General features: G+C 45.4%; 1 protein-coding gene across 1 annotated transcript in view; it reads right to left on the reverse strand.

The window, feature by feature from the left end:
- The window catches only part of TALDO1 (transaldolase 1), a 137,210-nt gene that overhangs the window by 77,696 nt on the left and 44,125 nt on the right, over positions 1 to 15,389 (reverse strand). The window contains exons 4-5 of the mRNA XM_086957766.1: positions 684 to 815; positions 70 to 245 (exon numbers count right to left, since the gene is read on the reverse strand). Of these exons, the coding sequence (XP_086813892.1) occupies positions 70 to 245; positions 684 to 815 (308 nt within the window). The remainder of the gene's footprint in view (positions 1 to 69; positions 246 to 683; positions 816 to 15,389) is intronic.

Genomic DNA, 15,389 nt, shown 5'->3' on the forward strand with positions numbered 1-15,389 from the left:
AAGTATGAAGCAATTTAATTTTACAGATATAAAAAAAAACATACAACTATGTGCAAACAGCTGACCTACCTGGATCCTCAGAAGGCTCATATGTGGCCTTTCCAGAGTTTGCCACATGCCAATCCAGGATACGACCCACAAAAGGAGAGATCAGGGTTACGCCAGCCTCCGCACAAGCCACAGCCTGGGCAAAGGAGAAGAGCAAGGTCATGTTGCAGTGGATGCCGTGCTCCTTCTCCAGAATTCTGAAACAGTTTAAAGATAAAGCGTACTATGAGTTATGGACACCTCTTAAACTATTCCCAAAGAGAATGAAAAGCAAACGCTACAACCAGAGAAAGTAAACCAACTAACACTAGGACAGTTTAATGTTAATAGAGAAAGCACAGTATGGGAGCCATCAGAAGAAAGGTCTGCAGCTCAAGGAACATTATGGTGTAGCAGTGAACTTAAAATGTTAAAAAAAAGTTCTTCCTTGGATTGGTTTTCAACTATACACTAATTTAGTAAGGCACTCACATTAGTCTAGAAGGGAATGTTAAAATCCAAGTAGAGGTTCTGCACACAAATGGTAGCATTAATAGAGTAGAAGGTGTTATTCTTATATTCAGATACATACAGTCTTTCGAAAGGCTCCAAAGCAAGCGTTCAGAGGGGCACGTTTTAGAAAGATCACTGCTTACTTTCCTGCCTGGATTCCCTCCCAGGTTGATGAGAGCTTGATGAGGATACGTTCCTTGTCAATACCAGCTTCTTTGTATAGTTTTATTAGAGCCCTGGCTCTCTGTATCATTCCCTCTGTATCAAACGACAACCTAAGATGGGAGACCAAGGCAAATTATGAAATTACACACTAGACAAACCTGTTGTAAACCCAAATATAAAGACAATTTGAAATTAGCACATTTTAGATTAACTGTTTACTTACCTTTTTTCTAATCCACAGATTGTCGAGTGTGCCATTTTAGCAGACAACAGAAATTCACAGATTTCTGTACAAAGTATCTTGACACAGGGAAGAGAAACTAGCTTTAATCTCACTTCTGCCCACTTACGCAGAACATTCAAAACGATTGAGCTTAAGAGGATGGCAAGTGAACTAAGAACTAAAAAGAAGCCAGATTAAAGCTCCCTCAGAATCCATGCATTGTTCACTCGTCAACCCACTTTAAACTCCATAAAAACGTCAACGGGTAGTCAGGGTTGCAATTTTAGAATCTGGGAATATTATATTTAGTGGCTCCAGCAGCCAGGTTATCAGGAAAATTGACTGATCAGTAGAGGAACAAGATCATACAAATGTAACTAGTCATGTAAATCTGGCACAACAGATTAAATCTATAATCTACAAAAAATACAAAACAAAAATACAAAAACGAAGCATTAAACTTAATCAAAGGCGAGACCTACTGCATTTTCAATGCTCCTCAGAACTCTTTAGATAAAACTATGTCACACAAGAGTACTCATGTCCAGCTGTACACCGAAACTCAGAAGGGTATAAGTAAAGGTGTTCATTGCCCCTGACAAAAAACAGCAACTTAGAAATACGCATCCCGTACAACAATAAATACACCTAATCACCAAACTACAAGTGTCAGATGAGCACTATTAAAGCACATCAGGACTGCAACGTCATGCGCTGTATTAAAGTCCATCACGGATTAATCAAGTCTCCTAAATACCCAAATGCCATGTTTACGCCATTCACTGAGGCCTTTAAGGAAGAGGCCTTTGCTGCCTGGAGGAGCTCGAGTGGACAATAGACATGTGAAGTGAACAAAGCAGGGTGGGAGTGGGGCGGATTAGGCTGAGAGAGAAGGGCAAATTCAGCTCCTTGCTACCAAGTACTCCACCCCACACTCGAAATCCCTCACTCCACATGTAGCAGCTCAGCAAGGCACATTCTATTAGGGACAGAGTGTGGCGTAACCCCAGAGCTGCCCACTCTACAGAGATTGTAATTGGGGAACCACGTTTGGGTCTCGGCTCTATGTCCTGCGATTCTGGGCAACTCACTTTATCTCCTGTGGCTACAAAAAACGAATGTGTTCTTGTGTAAAAGGTGCTCAAAGCGTTCCAATACCTTTGCCTCAAGTTCACGCAATAGAGAAATCTAAAAAAAATACACATACACATAGCTGGCTACAAAGTTATAACTATTTGAAGGTGCACACAGGGCATGGGAACATTCAGGAGCTATACAGAGTAGCGGCCCCAGTTCCCCTCCCAGCTCACTGTAACCCCGAATCAATGTTTTAAACCTGCTCTCCAGACTACTGGCTGCTGCTCCTAGTCTACTCCCTACCCCATACAGAATCGTATTTCATTTTTCGCAGCTGCAGCAAGGTTATTCTTCAGAGCCCGTTCCATGCAGAGGCGTTGCGGGGCTCAGTATCTACAGCCAAGTAGGAGCATCCGGAGCAGGTGGTGGAGCCATGGGGAAAAATGGAGAACCCATGGGAGGGCGCTCTGGGAGAGATGGCCCTGGGAAAGAGGGGTGAAAACATAAGAGCTAAAGAGAGATTGGGACAAGCGGCTTCCACAGTGATGTGAAGTAGCGCCTGTATTCCTACATTCGATCCCAGACAGTTAGGAAGTGGGCGAGCACAGGACTGTTTGGAGGGCGGGACCAGAAGCAATGTGGAAACAAGCAGCACGCTGAAATATATTTGCAAAGGGAGACTACGGTCAGTGGAGTGTCAGGCTGCACGCCATGTATGCATACACAGAAGCAACACTGAGCTAGTTGCGCTGCCTGCTGCTTACATGCAAGGTAAACTGTCCTTGTGTGCAGCTATAAAGTGCAGTAAAAAGAAAACGCAAGCTCGGCATTGCACAAAGGCCGCTTGTTTATAGTTGCATTGCGCTTTCACTTTAAGTGAAAGCGCAATGCAAAAGTGAAAGCGCAATGCAAAAGTGAACATGCGGCTGCCTTTACCAAAGCCGAGAGCTTGTTAAAACAAAAAAAAGTGTGTAACGGCTAAGTAGGAGACACCGACGCCCGCTGCCAGTAAAAGATGTGATCCCAGTGGGCGTGCGAAAAGCGGACAGGGTGGTAACCAGGAGGGACTAAAAACACTCCTGGACAATCAGAAACACCCGGTTTTGCATAATTGGTGACGCAAAATGACAGGCACCAATGCAAAACACGGGCAGAGCATAAAGGGCTTCTGGAATCATATGGATTCCAAGAAACGCTCGCATGGCGAGAGCAGCGCATGTGCGTTGCTAACGCCAGGCGAGACCTATAAAAAAGCCTCCAACAGTGGTGAAATCGGTCAACGGCATCCTTTACAAAAACAGCCACTATGCTTAAGAATGATTTTTTCAGCTGCAAGTCCTAGCTTTAGAAGGGCTGACATTTCTGCAAGCCACCTCCATCTAAGAATCAATTACAGACTGGCAACAAGAGCATTGCAGAGTTAGGATAGTTTGTTGCTTCAAGTGCCTGTTCATCACATGCCTTCCCAGTTCACTCCTGCAGTTTAACAGAGTTCAGTCAGTGAAGAGAGACGTCGGGTGAAGAGTACTCAAAACAAAAAACATTAAAAAGTAAACTTTCATCTCCTTCTCCCCCCCCCCCCCCCCCCCCCCCAAGAGAAAAGAAAGTGGAGTTGTGGGAAACTCCTGATCAAAGGAGGGTGAGAAACAGTGTCAAACTATTTCATAAACTAAGTCTTTGGCTCAGCTCTATGAGTAAACGTAGTGGAATGCTCCAACACGAAGGTGAAAGACAGGTTTTTATAGCCCCACAGAACCTACACCCAATACATAGTTGAAGTGGTGCCCATGCTTTCGGGTCATTAACGGTTTAAATGGGAATCCAGACACGCTGTGGTGATTGGAAACAAACCTATTTCGTTCTTCAATACCACACAAACTGCACTAAGAAAGACACACTAATGGGAATTCCAATAGATCGAAAACAGCTGGATCTTTTAGAGAGTAATTACACCAGAGCAATAACAGCAATCGGATTGCAAATGGCATTTTGGCGCACGCTTCCTATTCCCACAATGGGGAGAGTGGCGCCATTGAAAATGGTGGCCCTCCCACAGCTATCGTACCACTGTGCAAACCTGCCGGTATACATTAAGCCAGCAGTGTTCAGTTCTTTTGAAGTAGATATTAGCAATTCACGGCAGCCAAAATAGAATATAGTTAACCAAGCTGTACCTGCCAGTAGATGGTGGTGGAGTGGCAGTCCCCAACATGGAGCACTATTATCTGGCAGCACAGCTGCTATGGGTGGCCCACTGGCTTAGTGAGAGGCAGCTCGCTGACACAGCTACACAGCAACCGGGCTATACCCAAACGCAGATAGTGTTCCTGTTTGTGAACAAATATGATCTCCCGCAGGGCCCGTTTTTACTGCTTGCAGCGCTCATTAGAATGTGGTGGTTAAATTGGGGTGACATAGCAGAAAAACCAAAAACCCACTCAACACTCCAGTATCTGCACATAAGGGGTGCAGGCGGACAGCTCATTAGATGGTTTGCAGAGTCATTACAGGCACATGCGGCGGCCCCTTTAGTAAACTAGTAAAAGTAAAAGAGCATTGGGATACAGATCTGCAGAGACAAAGCACGGACCGGGAGTGGGCTAAACTATTAGAAAGCCTTCCCTGCATACCAAGGAAGGCCAGGCTTCGGCTCATACAATATTACATAACACAAAGAGCTTACATGACACCGGCCTCAATCGAATTGTCAAACGTGAGGATGCACGGTGCACTCACTGCAGACTGGTTGGAGGAGATCTCATACACATGCTGGAGGCATGCAACAAGCTGGCTGCATATTGGGAGACTATCACAACACAATTAGCGAGTTGCACTGACCGCACAATGGAGTGGAACTGGGAGGTGTGCTTACTGGGGCTATACCAGAGGACTAAGAAACATAAGGCGACAACCCACTTTATAGACCTGGGACTCAGTGGGAAAGTGCCTCATTACTAAACGGCGGAAGTTCCCTGACCCACCGTCAGAGAAGACATGGTATCACTCCATGATATGCTGGGTGCAAGCGGAAAGCGTGGTGCTCTGGCGAGAAGATACCACTGGCATGCGCAAGACAGCCGTAGTGTGAGATACAATACTCAGACCTCCGAGGCACATGGTAAGAACACTTGAAGACACAGGGGGTATCCCAAGCGACAAGCAGGGCACAAGAGCAAACTGAGGGTACCTCACAATAGCTAGAGTTACACCCCCCCCCCCACCCCCCCCGCCCCGATGGCCACCATTTCAGAAGTGGAGCATGGGCAGTACACGCACAGCAACCCCTGACATATACCCAAGATCCCATGCACTGAAATTGGGACACAAGAAAGGTGTTGGCGAAGGAAGGGGAATGAGGCTTATGACATGCAATGTAGTAGCAACACCATCTGCACTCAATATAATAATAATTTAAGTGTAATGCAGGACCTCTTGTCAAGTGGTGGAAATGTCGGACCTTTTATGCCATATCCTATTTAAGATTTTCCACATCACCTTAGGAACGTCTTGCATAACTCTGGGGGCACATCCGACCCTTGCAGTACAAGACATTCCCATAAAGGTAAAAATACAACAATTCAGACTACACTGTTTTGGCTATTCTTGTTGGACCTTGAAATAAGATAAGGCACTTGTTGAAGACTGATGTCACATTAGGTGTCTTTTCAAGGTCACCGAGTACCTTGACACTCACTGGTTCTTGGCAAGATAAGGACAGACAGAGTCAAGGGAAAAGTGCAGTCTTGGCCTGCCCAAAATTGAATCAGACCTTGCGATCTTTTAAGTCATCCCCAGCTTGTATGTCTAAAGTGGGACATCATATGGGCAGAGAGCTATTGCATATTCATTTGGGAATTCTATAGATAACTAATCTCAAACTGTATGTCATATGTATGACTGCAGTTTACATAAACATAACTTCATAAAAGTGCGATTACATAAAATAGCAAGAAGAAATGCAATAAGATGGGATTGAATTTAATCTTTTCATATTGCAAGCAATAAAGGATCAAAATTTGAGAACATGAAACGCATCATAAAAGCATTATGCCAATTAAGCGGGATGCATGTTGGTGATGGGACAAGTCTTGTTTAGACCTCCATTTTCATCATATGCTTGTTTGCACATTCTTTTATAACTTCGTAGAAAGTGTAACATTTTAGATATGTGCAGAAGTGTTACTATCATGTCTGACTCCGAAATACACGGCCATAATTTACTGTTATAGACCCTGACAGAACATGGTGGACAATTACTGTGGAAGTTGATGTTTTTTTCTCTCCTACAGACACGTTATCTGCATGTAAATAAAGGACACATTTAACCACTTCGCCGCTGGGGAATGGCCCCCGGACATCTGACGCCCATGCCCATTGTGACGTAGGACAGCAGGGGATGTCCGACACATGGAAGCCGTTAAAGCCACATTTGTTTAGTCTTGTTAAGACTTTACTGTCAGCAAGTGTGGTCGAATTATAATAAATGAGCTAAAATAAATTGGATATCAGATATTTACACAGGTATCTGACCATTAGAGGGCTTTGCGCTAGGGCTCTCAGCAACAAATAGCCAAGTCAGTGGAGACTCCAGGAGTGGTGCAGAGATTTAGCATTCAGCCTTACAGCTGTTGCCTGGGAATTATAAGCAATTTGATCTAGAATATAGCTAAACCACTATTTGTCTGAGAGAAATATGCTAGGCACTCCATCAAAAAAAAAAAATACAAAAAACTCAGTTTATAGTTCTGCATTTTATTGATAGGGTGTGAAGACGCTTAGAACTTGCTATGCCATTTGTTCAGGCAAGGTCACAGCTTGCCTGAACAAATTGCTGCTACCATGCAGACCACCCACTCTGGAAGCCCATCAGACGCCACACCACAGGACTAATTATCAGAGCAGCATTAACACCCATCCTCAAAGCTTCCATTAATTGAGTCACATTTCCGGACGCCTGGCAACATGTCACCATCACACCCCTGCTCAAGAAGCCATCTGCTGACCCAGCCATCCTTTCAAATGACAGAACCATCTCCATCGTACCATACCCAGCAAAGGGCTTAAAGAAAGAAATACAGATGCCTCACCGACCACCTCAGCAACCACCAGCTCCATGACGCCATTCAGTCCGGATTAAGGCCCAGCCACAATAGAGAAACCGTGCTAATCGATGCCACAGAGAGATATGTGATCCTTGACAGAATACACAATGGCCCCCTTTGACCTGGACCTTACTGCAAGCTTCGGCATGGTCTCACTCCCCAGCTTTATCATACACCTGCATAAGATTGGCACCCAAGGACCGACCCGCTCTCCACTGGATCTACTCCTTAACAGATACGAAATGAGCCGTGAGCGAGCCGTGAGCCTGGAACTTTAGTCTAAATGCCACAAACTAATCTCGAGTGTCAAACGTTTCATCGCTCAGCCCCACCCTCTTCAACTAATACAGGTTACCCTCTGGCCAAAGTCATCCATGCACACAACATAAAATGTTCTATGCGGACAACACACATCACCTTCCAAGGCAAGACCCCGCCCCCAAAAAAGAAACAAGTTCACTGCCTGCATGACCGAAATACTAACTAGATGAAGCAAACTGTCTCAAGTTCAACACCAAGAAGACGTAGTAGCAATCTTCAGCAAGAAGACCTCACCATGGGACTCCAACTGGTGACCAGACAGACACCAATGCCAGGAAACACTGAATATTCAGTAAGTGGACAGGACTGCACAAGCCAATGCAGTCTCTGAATCCTGCTCCCAAAGCCTGAAGATGTGGAAGATAGTCCAATGGCTCCCAAGCAACATTGGAAAAACAAGCATTTGCAATGCAATAGGTCTCGCATTTCTGATAGTTTAAGGTATTGACGTTGCACATCATAATGCAACACCAATAGCTCATAGTGAACCAGCACTGGATGTCTTGGTGCAGTACTGGAAGCTTCTCCTAGTGAGCAAGGCACCAGAACTGCTGGTCTAGGTACTGCACCGCAAGCTGCTCCTAGGAGGTCCCTAGTACGCATCATAAACTTTGCAGATATGGCAAATCCACCCTACCCATATCAGTGAGCCGATCGGCACCCTCCCCTGTGCCACAGCAGACCACGTGTGGGGAAACATTGCATTCAAGCGCCTGACAAACCAGCAAAAAGACATTGCCTGGCTGGCCATCCAAGGAGAACTTACCATGAGATCCTTCATGCATGCAAGAGGACTCAACCAATATAAGACCTGCCTGAGAGGGTGCACCACAGACGAGACGACATACCATCTCTTCTGGGAATGCACAGGACCTACTGAAGGCCCCAGGCACGGAGCTTAGGGCATGGATTCCTACTTCATGCATCACGGACTCTGAAATATGGTTGGTTACCAGGGACAGATGCATTAGGTGACCTCCAGGGCTGTTGGAGGCTTCTGTGCTGTTTTAAAGAGGTTATTTTTCCCAGTAACAGCCTGGTAGTAGGGAAGCAGGAGACATCAACCCTGGTGGGCCATAAGATGATCCACAGCCTCCGGTGTGACTACCCCGCCCTGGACGATACAGATGAGGACCCAAAGGGGTCCCTTTGTAACCTAGCACGGGGGGCCCTGGAGGGGGCCACTAACCTATTTTGTCCTTTTCTTTAACCCAGGAACTGGTTGGAGACAGGAGAGAAGGCGGATTAAGATGGGAGTAAATGTAGTTATTTACTCTATACATTTGACTAACGTGACCTTCTCCCTTCACAGGTAAAATATCAGTAGGATAGCTTGCGCACTTGTTGCAGAGATGGTTACCAACGACCGACTAATAAATAGGGTGTTGTGAAGGTGAAGATTGATACATCTGAACCAGAAACGACGCCATAACAAGAGGAAAAAAAACGAATATATATATATATATTAGTATGACACTACCCATAATTCATCGCATGCAAGACAGTATCACAAGTATGTTCAAATAGCTATGTCCATACATACAATTAGTAGCTTTTAAATCTGACAAAAAAAATTTATATTAATTCCGGATTAGGTATGTGGAGCTGATGAAAGGAAATTTATAGAAGGTCTAATATAAGTGAGATGTGGTAGGTGTAGTACTGCAAGCTTCTCCTAAAGGTCCCTAGTGAGCGTCAAACTTTTGGTCACATATAGTACTCCCATAATGCACTGCATGCAAGACAGTATCACAAGTACATTCAAATAGCTATGTCCATATATACAATTAATAGCTTTGAAATATGACAAAACTTATATTACTACTGATTAGTTTGTACTCTATGTGGCGCTGATGAAGGGAAATTTATAGAAGGTCTAATATAATTGTGAGATGTACTAGTGAGTAAAGTAACCATTGACAACCTCGTTTAGGACCAAGTGACTGTCCTGTCTGAAGGCCTTTAAGAAAATAGTGCCTTGAGGCTGTAATTAAAACCTAGGGCGTAACATGTAAAGGGGGTGTGTGATCAGAGGTTCCAAAAAGAGACAGGGCGATACTAAGGAGGGACTACAATCAATCAAGAAATTAATAGAGCGCGCTACTCACCCGTGGGGGTCTCAAGGCGCTGGGAGGGGGCCTTCTGACCAATGAAAAGCCAGCATTTACAAAGGACAGAGGCCAATAAAAAATATGCGCAGGAAGTAGGCGGAGCTTTATGCACACCTTGAATGCAGCAGGTCTGTAAGGGGAGACCTAAAAAAACCCATCATTCATGCCCTAGTCACCAGCAAATAGGACTTTGGGAACACTCCGTCAGGACCACAGCGCAACTCACTAGAAGAGTGCAAACCACCCAGAACGCAGCAACCAGGTTCATCCTCAACCTCCTACACAGAACTTACTTAATACGACAGACAGACACCTTAAACTTCACTTACCTGAACAGTCCCATTTCCTCCTACCAAACACACCCCTCCATGCCGCTGGACTCTTACGTGCATGCATACACACAACCAAGTTAGGACAGGAGTGCTTATATAGCTCAAAGTGCAAAGTTTCCTACACCGATTACACCAAACTCCACTTTTCCCCCAATGGAAAAAGGTAACCACCAGGGACAACTTAATCAACTGCATGACCATGGAAGCAGACTAGATACAAATCAACTGCCTGCAGCTTAACTCCGACAAGACAGAAGTACTGGTCTTTGGCAACAAGACATCCCCATGGGACTCCACCTTGTGTCCATCTGAGCTAGAACCAAGACCCACAGGCTAAGCAAGAAACCTAGGGAATCATCCTAAACAATAAGCACAACTTGATGGCTCAAGTAAACTCAGGATGCCCCTCATGCTACCATATCCTAAGCAGGTTAGGAAAGATCTTGAAATCGTTGTTCCCATGATATTCTGAGGCAATCACTCCTTACCAGCAGGCTGGAGTATGGCAACACTAAGAGTGAAGAGATTTTGGCGCAGACTCCAGACCGTCCGAACACAGCTGCATGACTCATACCGCACTTCAAGAAGCTTCATTGTCTCCACATTCACAAGCGCAGCCAATTAAAGAAAGAAAGCCTTTTACGCATGCATAGAAAGCCTTACACGGTACAGGACCTGCAACCTGCATACCCTTCACCAACCCACCAGACACTCAAGCTCTACCTCTCGCACACATTTCCTGCATCCGCAAAAGCAAAACTGAAGGTCGCTCATTCTTCTACATTGCACCCAAGACATGTAACAAACCCACTTCTTCAGCAAGAAGCTGAATACCTGGCTCTTCGTATAAGCACCTCAGGCTCACACACCTATACAAGCACTTGGATACCCCAGGTGATTGGTGCACTAAACTATTCAAAAGAAATATAACAGCCTCCCCCTTCACATCAGTGCCTCTGTCGCCCTTCTTGGATTCCTCAAAAACAATTGGAGCAAAGCTGGAAACATTGGAAACATCCTGCTAGAGTTCTGCTGCTCATTGAGCCTTGGTCATCACTTGGAAGTGCCCAAAGCCGGCTAACTGTCAAGAATCTGCTTATGTAGTTTTGGTGTAACACCTGGAGAATGCTGAGGAACCAAGGTGGCCCTGCCCGACAAATAACTGTGCAGCTACTCTGGAAACATGCATTAGTCTGCCCCCAGATTGAGGGGCTGCACATAGCAGTCAGTAATTTTTAGCTAGTTTCCCTGCTAGCTGGCCTGGAGCCCTGGCTGTAGGAGCTGCATAACCACTGCTGGCACATGCCAAACGCACAGTACGCGCTGGGACGCTACACTCTTCCAACATCTGTCACAGGGGGGGGGGTGGGGGGGTCAGAAGGGGCTGGAAGGAAGTGGGTTGACATTCACCTCTGAATACAGTACCTATAATTGCTCTGTGCGAGGCATCCAGATTGCCTGTCCTGCTGGACCATAGCCTAATCCCTACCTGGCACTTCTTTCATCTCTTCATAGGATCTCATGGGCTCTGTTGCACGTCAAAGTGAAGGCCACCTGACAACTACTCTTCTTGCAAGCAGTCACCAATACCAAGGTGCCTGCTGCTGCAAACTGGGGTGACATATTAAACAACCCATCGTACACATCTTCTACTGCAATGGAAGCCTTACTATGCAAGCTATCTAACATAAATCATTCAATGGGCTCCATAAATTAAGCCATGTCCAAGAGAGGGTGTAAAGTCCAATCCCCAAGGTACAACACCGCCTACTTCAACCATAGGGTGGATAATACAGACACCAAACGGAAATACATCAAATCCAGACTTTATTTACCAGAATGGTTTTCCCAAAGATATGGGCCCTGAAGCAACAAAAGACATATCTGTAGCAGGCACGATTAAGTGAGAATCACTGGAGACTTCAAACACAAAATATAGACTGATTTAACGTGGATTGCAATACTCAGTGTAACTCCTTAAACTGACATTAGCCCCACAGCTGTAAAGAGGGCTTACATGGTCATATTTCATGCTGCCTCTAAATCAGAGGTACCCCGGCCTATTTTGGCATTTCTTCTACGGCATAAGCAGGCACAGCAGATAGATAATCACTGTAGCTAAGAAACATTGAGCCTCTCGCATGATAAAATCGAACAAATTAATATTAAACAAAACACTTCTGGGCTTTGCTACTCCGCCTGTAAAAACAGGACATATGCTATGGCTTTCTAAGGCTGGTGGTGAGGTTGAAAACCATTAATGGCAGCCCAAGGAAATAGGACGAGTCAGAGAAATTGAGGAAATTCTTGGATGCACTGGATGTCCAATATAAATCTATAGGAAAACCGTAAGGCGTCGCATCAACCAGCACGCGAGAGGCACGAACTGCCAACAGCCACAGCAAACGTCAAAGACTGGAAAGGGCCACTCAAAGGTGGTTGTTGGAAATGAAAAATTCCAAACAAAAAGTCATGGTACACAGACACTACTCTTAGATGAAAACGAAAGGTGACCGTGACCATGACCACTCCTAGTCCTGATTCACTTGTTAAATAGTTTTGCAATTGAATTTATGGACAAATTGGTTCAGTGGGATGTTACGCCACCCTCCCCATCTTCCCCCAAGAGTGGGTGGGGAAATAACCTAAGCATGCAATGTAGAAGGTGCATGTCAGACTCTAAGAGCCAAGAGAAGGCACCCAGAGTTCCAGCTACTGAGGAGTGCCAAAGCCTGGAAGATAACCTGCTTTTGCTTGTAATGACTCTTTACGCATCTTGTGCATTATTGCCTACTAAGATGGTTGAGCAGCGAATGCTGAATAACATAACCTCAGGGCACATTGGAAACTAACAGGAAATTAGTTTCATTTGTGTGTGTTTAGGTTCACACTCCAGCAGCTCAATGACTGGGGCCCAACAGCCAGTGGTAGGCAGACTTGGCATCGCCTCAGACCCACAGTTACGATACTCTCGGAGTTAAAAAAAAAAACTTGAGACGGTGTTAATGTCCTGATAAGGAACAAAGCTATCACAAGGATAGCAGCAGACCTACATCTGTTTTCTGCACCTTTGCCTGCCATAGACCCTCTCATCCTCCGGAACCCCACCCCCTTGCTATATTGGCTTAAAGCCTATTCCCCCTCAATACGCCGCAACCTTCGCAGGGAGTATCTCTCAATGTGAACGGCCTGAGAGATAGTATAAAAGAAATACTGTAAATTCTCAAATCTCAACACCTGTATGAGGAATTTGTTCAAGAAATTGCTTTATGGACACATGAAAAACTGAGAATGGAATGGGTGGGCACAGTGATATATGCTAGTAGAACACAACTTCTCTGCAGAATAGAAAGAGTGTAGTCGCTATTCTCTAACATAAATCCCTGGAAGTATTTTACGCAAAACCTAAGATACTGATTGAGACACTCATTATCTGCTTCATATAGGCACCAGTGGGAAATCTCTTCACAACCCTATCCAGACTCCTCCATTCTCTTTCAAAACCAAGATTTTGATGGGGTGAATGGAATCTACCCCTTGACCCACACCTGATAAATCTGGTAACCAGACACTGCTAGATCCCTGGCATTTGACACGCCCATGCGATAGGGACAACACCTTTATGTCTTGCGTCCACGTTACTGACTCCCATATAGGAGTTTTTTTGTGAATTTTTATACCAGACATTTTTTATATTTCTCTGCTAAGAGATTACTAATTATTATGAAATTAAGTACTAGGTTTGTGTACACTGTCATTCCTGTATATCCTCAAGGTACAAGATATGTAAAGTTAGAAAACCAATGGAAAAAAAAAAAAACATGATCTGGCTTGGTTTAGCCCAGATTATGGCAGGTTGGCTAATTGAAGACAACTGCTCAGGACCAGGATACTCACAGGCGATACTGCAGTTTACAAAAATGCACATAACATGCATTGCTGCTTTTATTTTCTCATCCAGCGTGGTTACCTTAAATAGTTTATGCACTAGACTTGCGTTTTAGAAAAACATTTAAGTTCATTCCCTGTTTAGTGCAATTTGGAGTGTTTTTACAAAGTGTTTGGTGTTCCACTGGGTCCCTAAACTCATCTAGTGGGACTGATCTTGACCAGAACACACTTCCTGCAGTGCTGCTCAATGGGCTGTGTACAGGTCAGTCCAACTGGATTTCTAGCTCCTACTGATGCAATGAACTAAGTTGAGGAGCGTGGGGTTTATGGGGCTAAAAAGCTGAAATCTGCTGCTTGGAGAAAGGTGGTGCAAGGGACCGGCACAGCAGAATAAGCAAGTAATTGTTTGGAGGCAGAGGTATTCTCAATTTGGACACCTCTAGCCTCCATGCTGTTCTCCCACACACAGTGTTGCATCCATGTCGCCATGCCCTTCCCCAGTGTTGCTTCCTCCCCTTCGCCCTCACTCCCCCTGTCACACACCTATTGCTTACATGGCACCACCCTCTAGTTATTTGTGACCCCACCCACCCACATCTTTTAACTTGATCAGGTGGAGCCCCCATACCCTATATGGATACCCTTTTATCCATGCCATGTGGATGACTGACAAGAGAATCAGAAGGAACAAGTAAACAAATTAAGATGTGGCATATATTTCTCACCATTGAGATAGGACCACTCATTTATTTGAAATGATCGGTGGAGCATACTTCAGCTTAAGACTCAGTTTTAGAGAGTTTTGACAAACAAACCATCTTCCTTTCCATGGAGTTTCACACTGGTGGTCTGCTGGGCATAGTATGAAGCAGAACCAAAGGGGATGATGCACTGAGTGTTGAACATTGCAAGCACTCACCCCCAGTCAACTGATCTGGGTGTTATCCATCATCTTTCTTTAGCTCACTTCGCCACCCCAGTTCAAACATGGCTATATGCAAATCAGTCAGACTCCAAGTCTGCCCTAAGTGGGATGGGTATGGCCAGACAGACGTGGGTCCCTTGATCACTGTGCCACTGGATACAAGCTAGCCTGGTTGAAGGGTGACATACCCTGAAACCGGTCCCAGGATGCTAGTTTGGGATCCAGGGAGGACCTGGCCTGGCACTTCGGTCTGAACTGTTCCCATGGGGCACAGGGAAAAGACCGATTTGCATATGGCGGAGTCCAAATGGGGGTGGCATAGTGGGCAAGTGTGGCTCACTGGTTAGAGGCGGCAGACCCGAGAGCAGAGGACGGCCCGGGACCAGGGTTCGATTCCCGGCGCGGCAGGTTTCTGGACCAGGGTCAGCGGACTCGATAATTCTCTCGCCTCGGTGCCCACTCTGATCAGCGATCACACTCGGCAACTCTGGGCATTAGCTTGCCTCATCTTCACTAACGGCCCCACCAGACCGCCGGGGATGCCTGGTCTCACCCTGGAGATACCCATTAAGGGACCATCTCTCAGGGAAGCCAGGAAGGGTTTCGCAGCGGTCGAAGCGCCTTGGGACCCTACGGGTAAGTAGTGCGCTATATAAATGCCAATACATTACAAAAGAACGCTGGATTTAACCCAGATCTTTT

The sequence above is a fragment of the Lissotriton vulgaris genome, chromosome 2_1 (genome assembly GCF_964263255.1).
Source record: "Lissotriton vulgaris chromosome 2_1, aLisVul1.2, whole genome shotgun sequence".
Classification (NCBI taxonomy): domain Eukaryota; kingdom Metazoa; phylum Chordata; class Amphibia; order Caudata; family Salamandridae; genus Lissotriton; species Lissotriton vulgaris.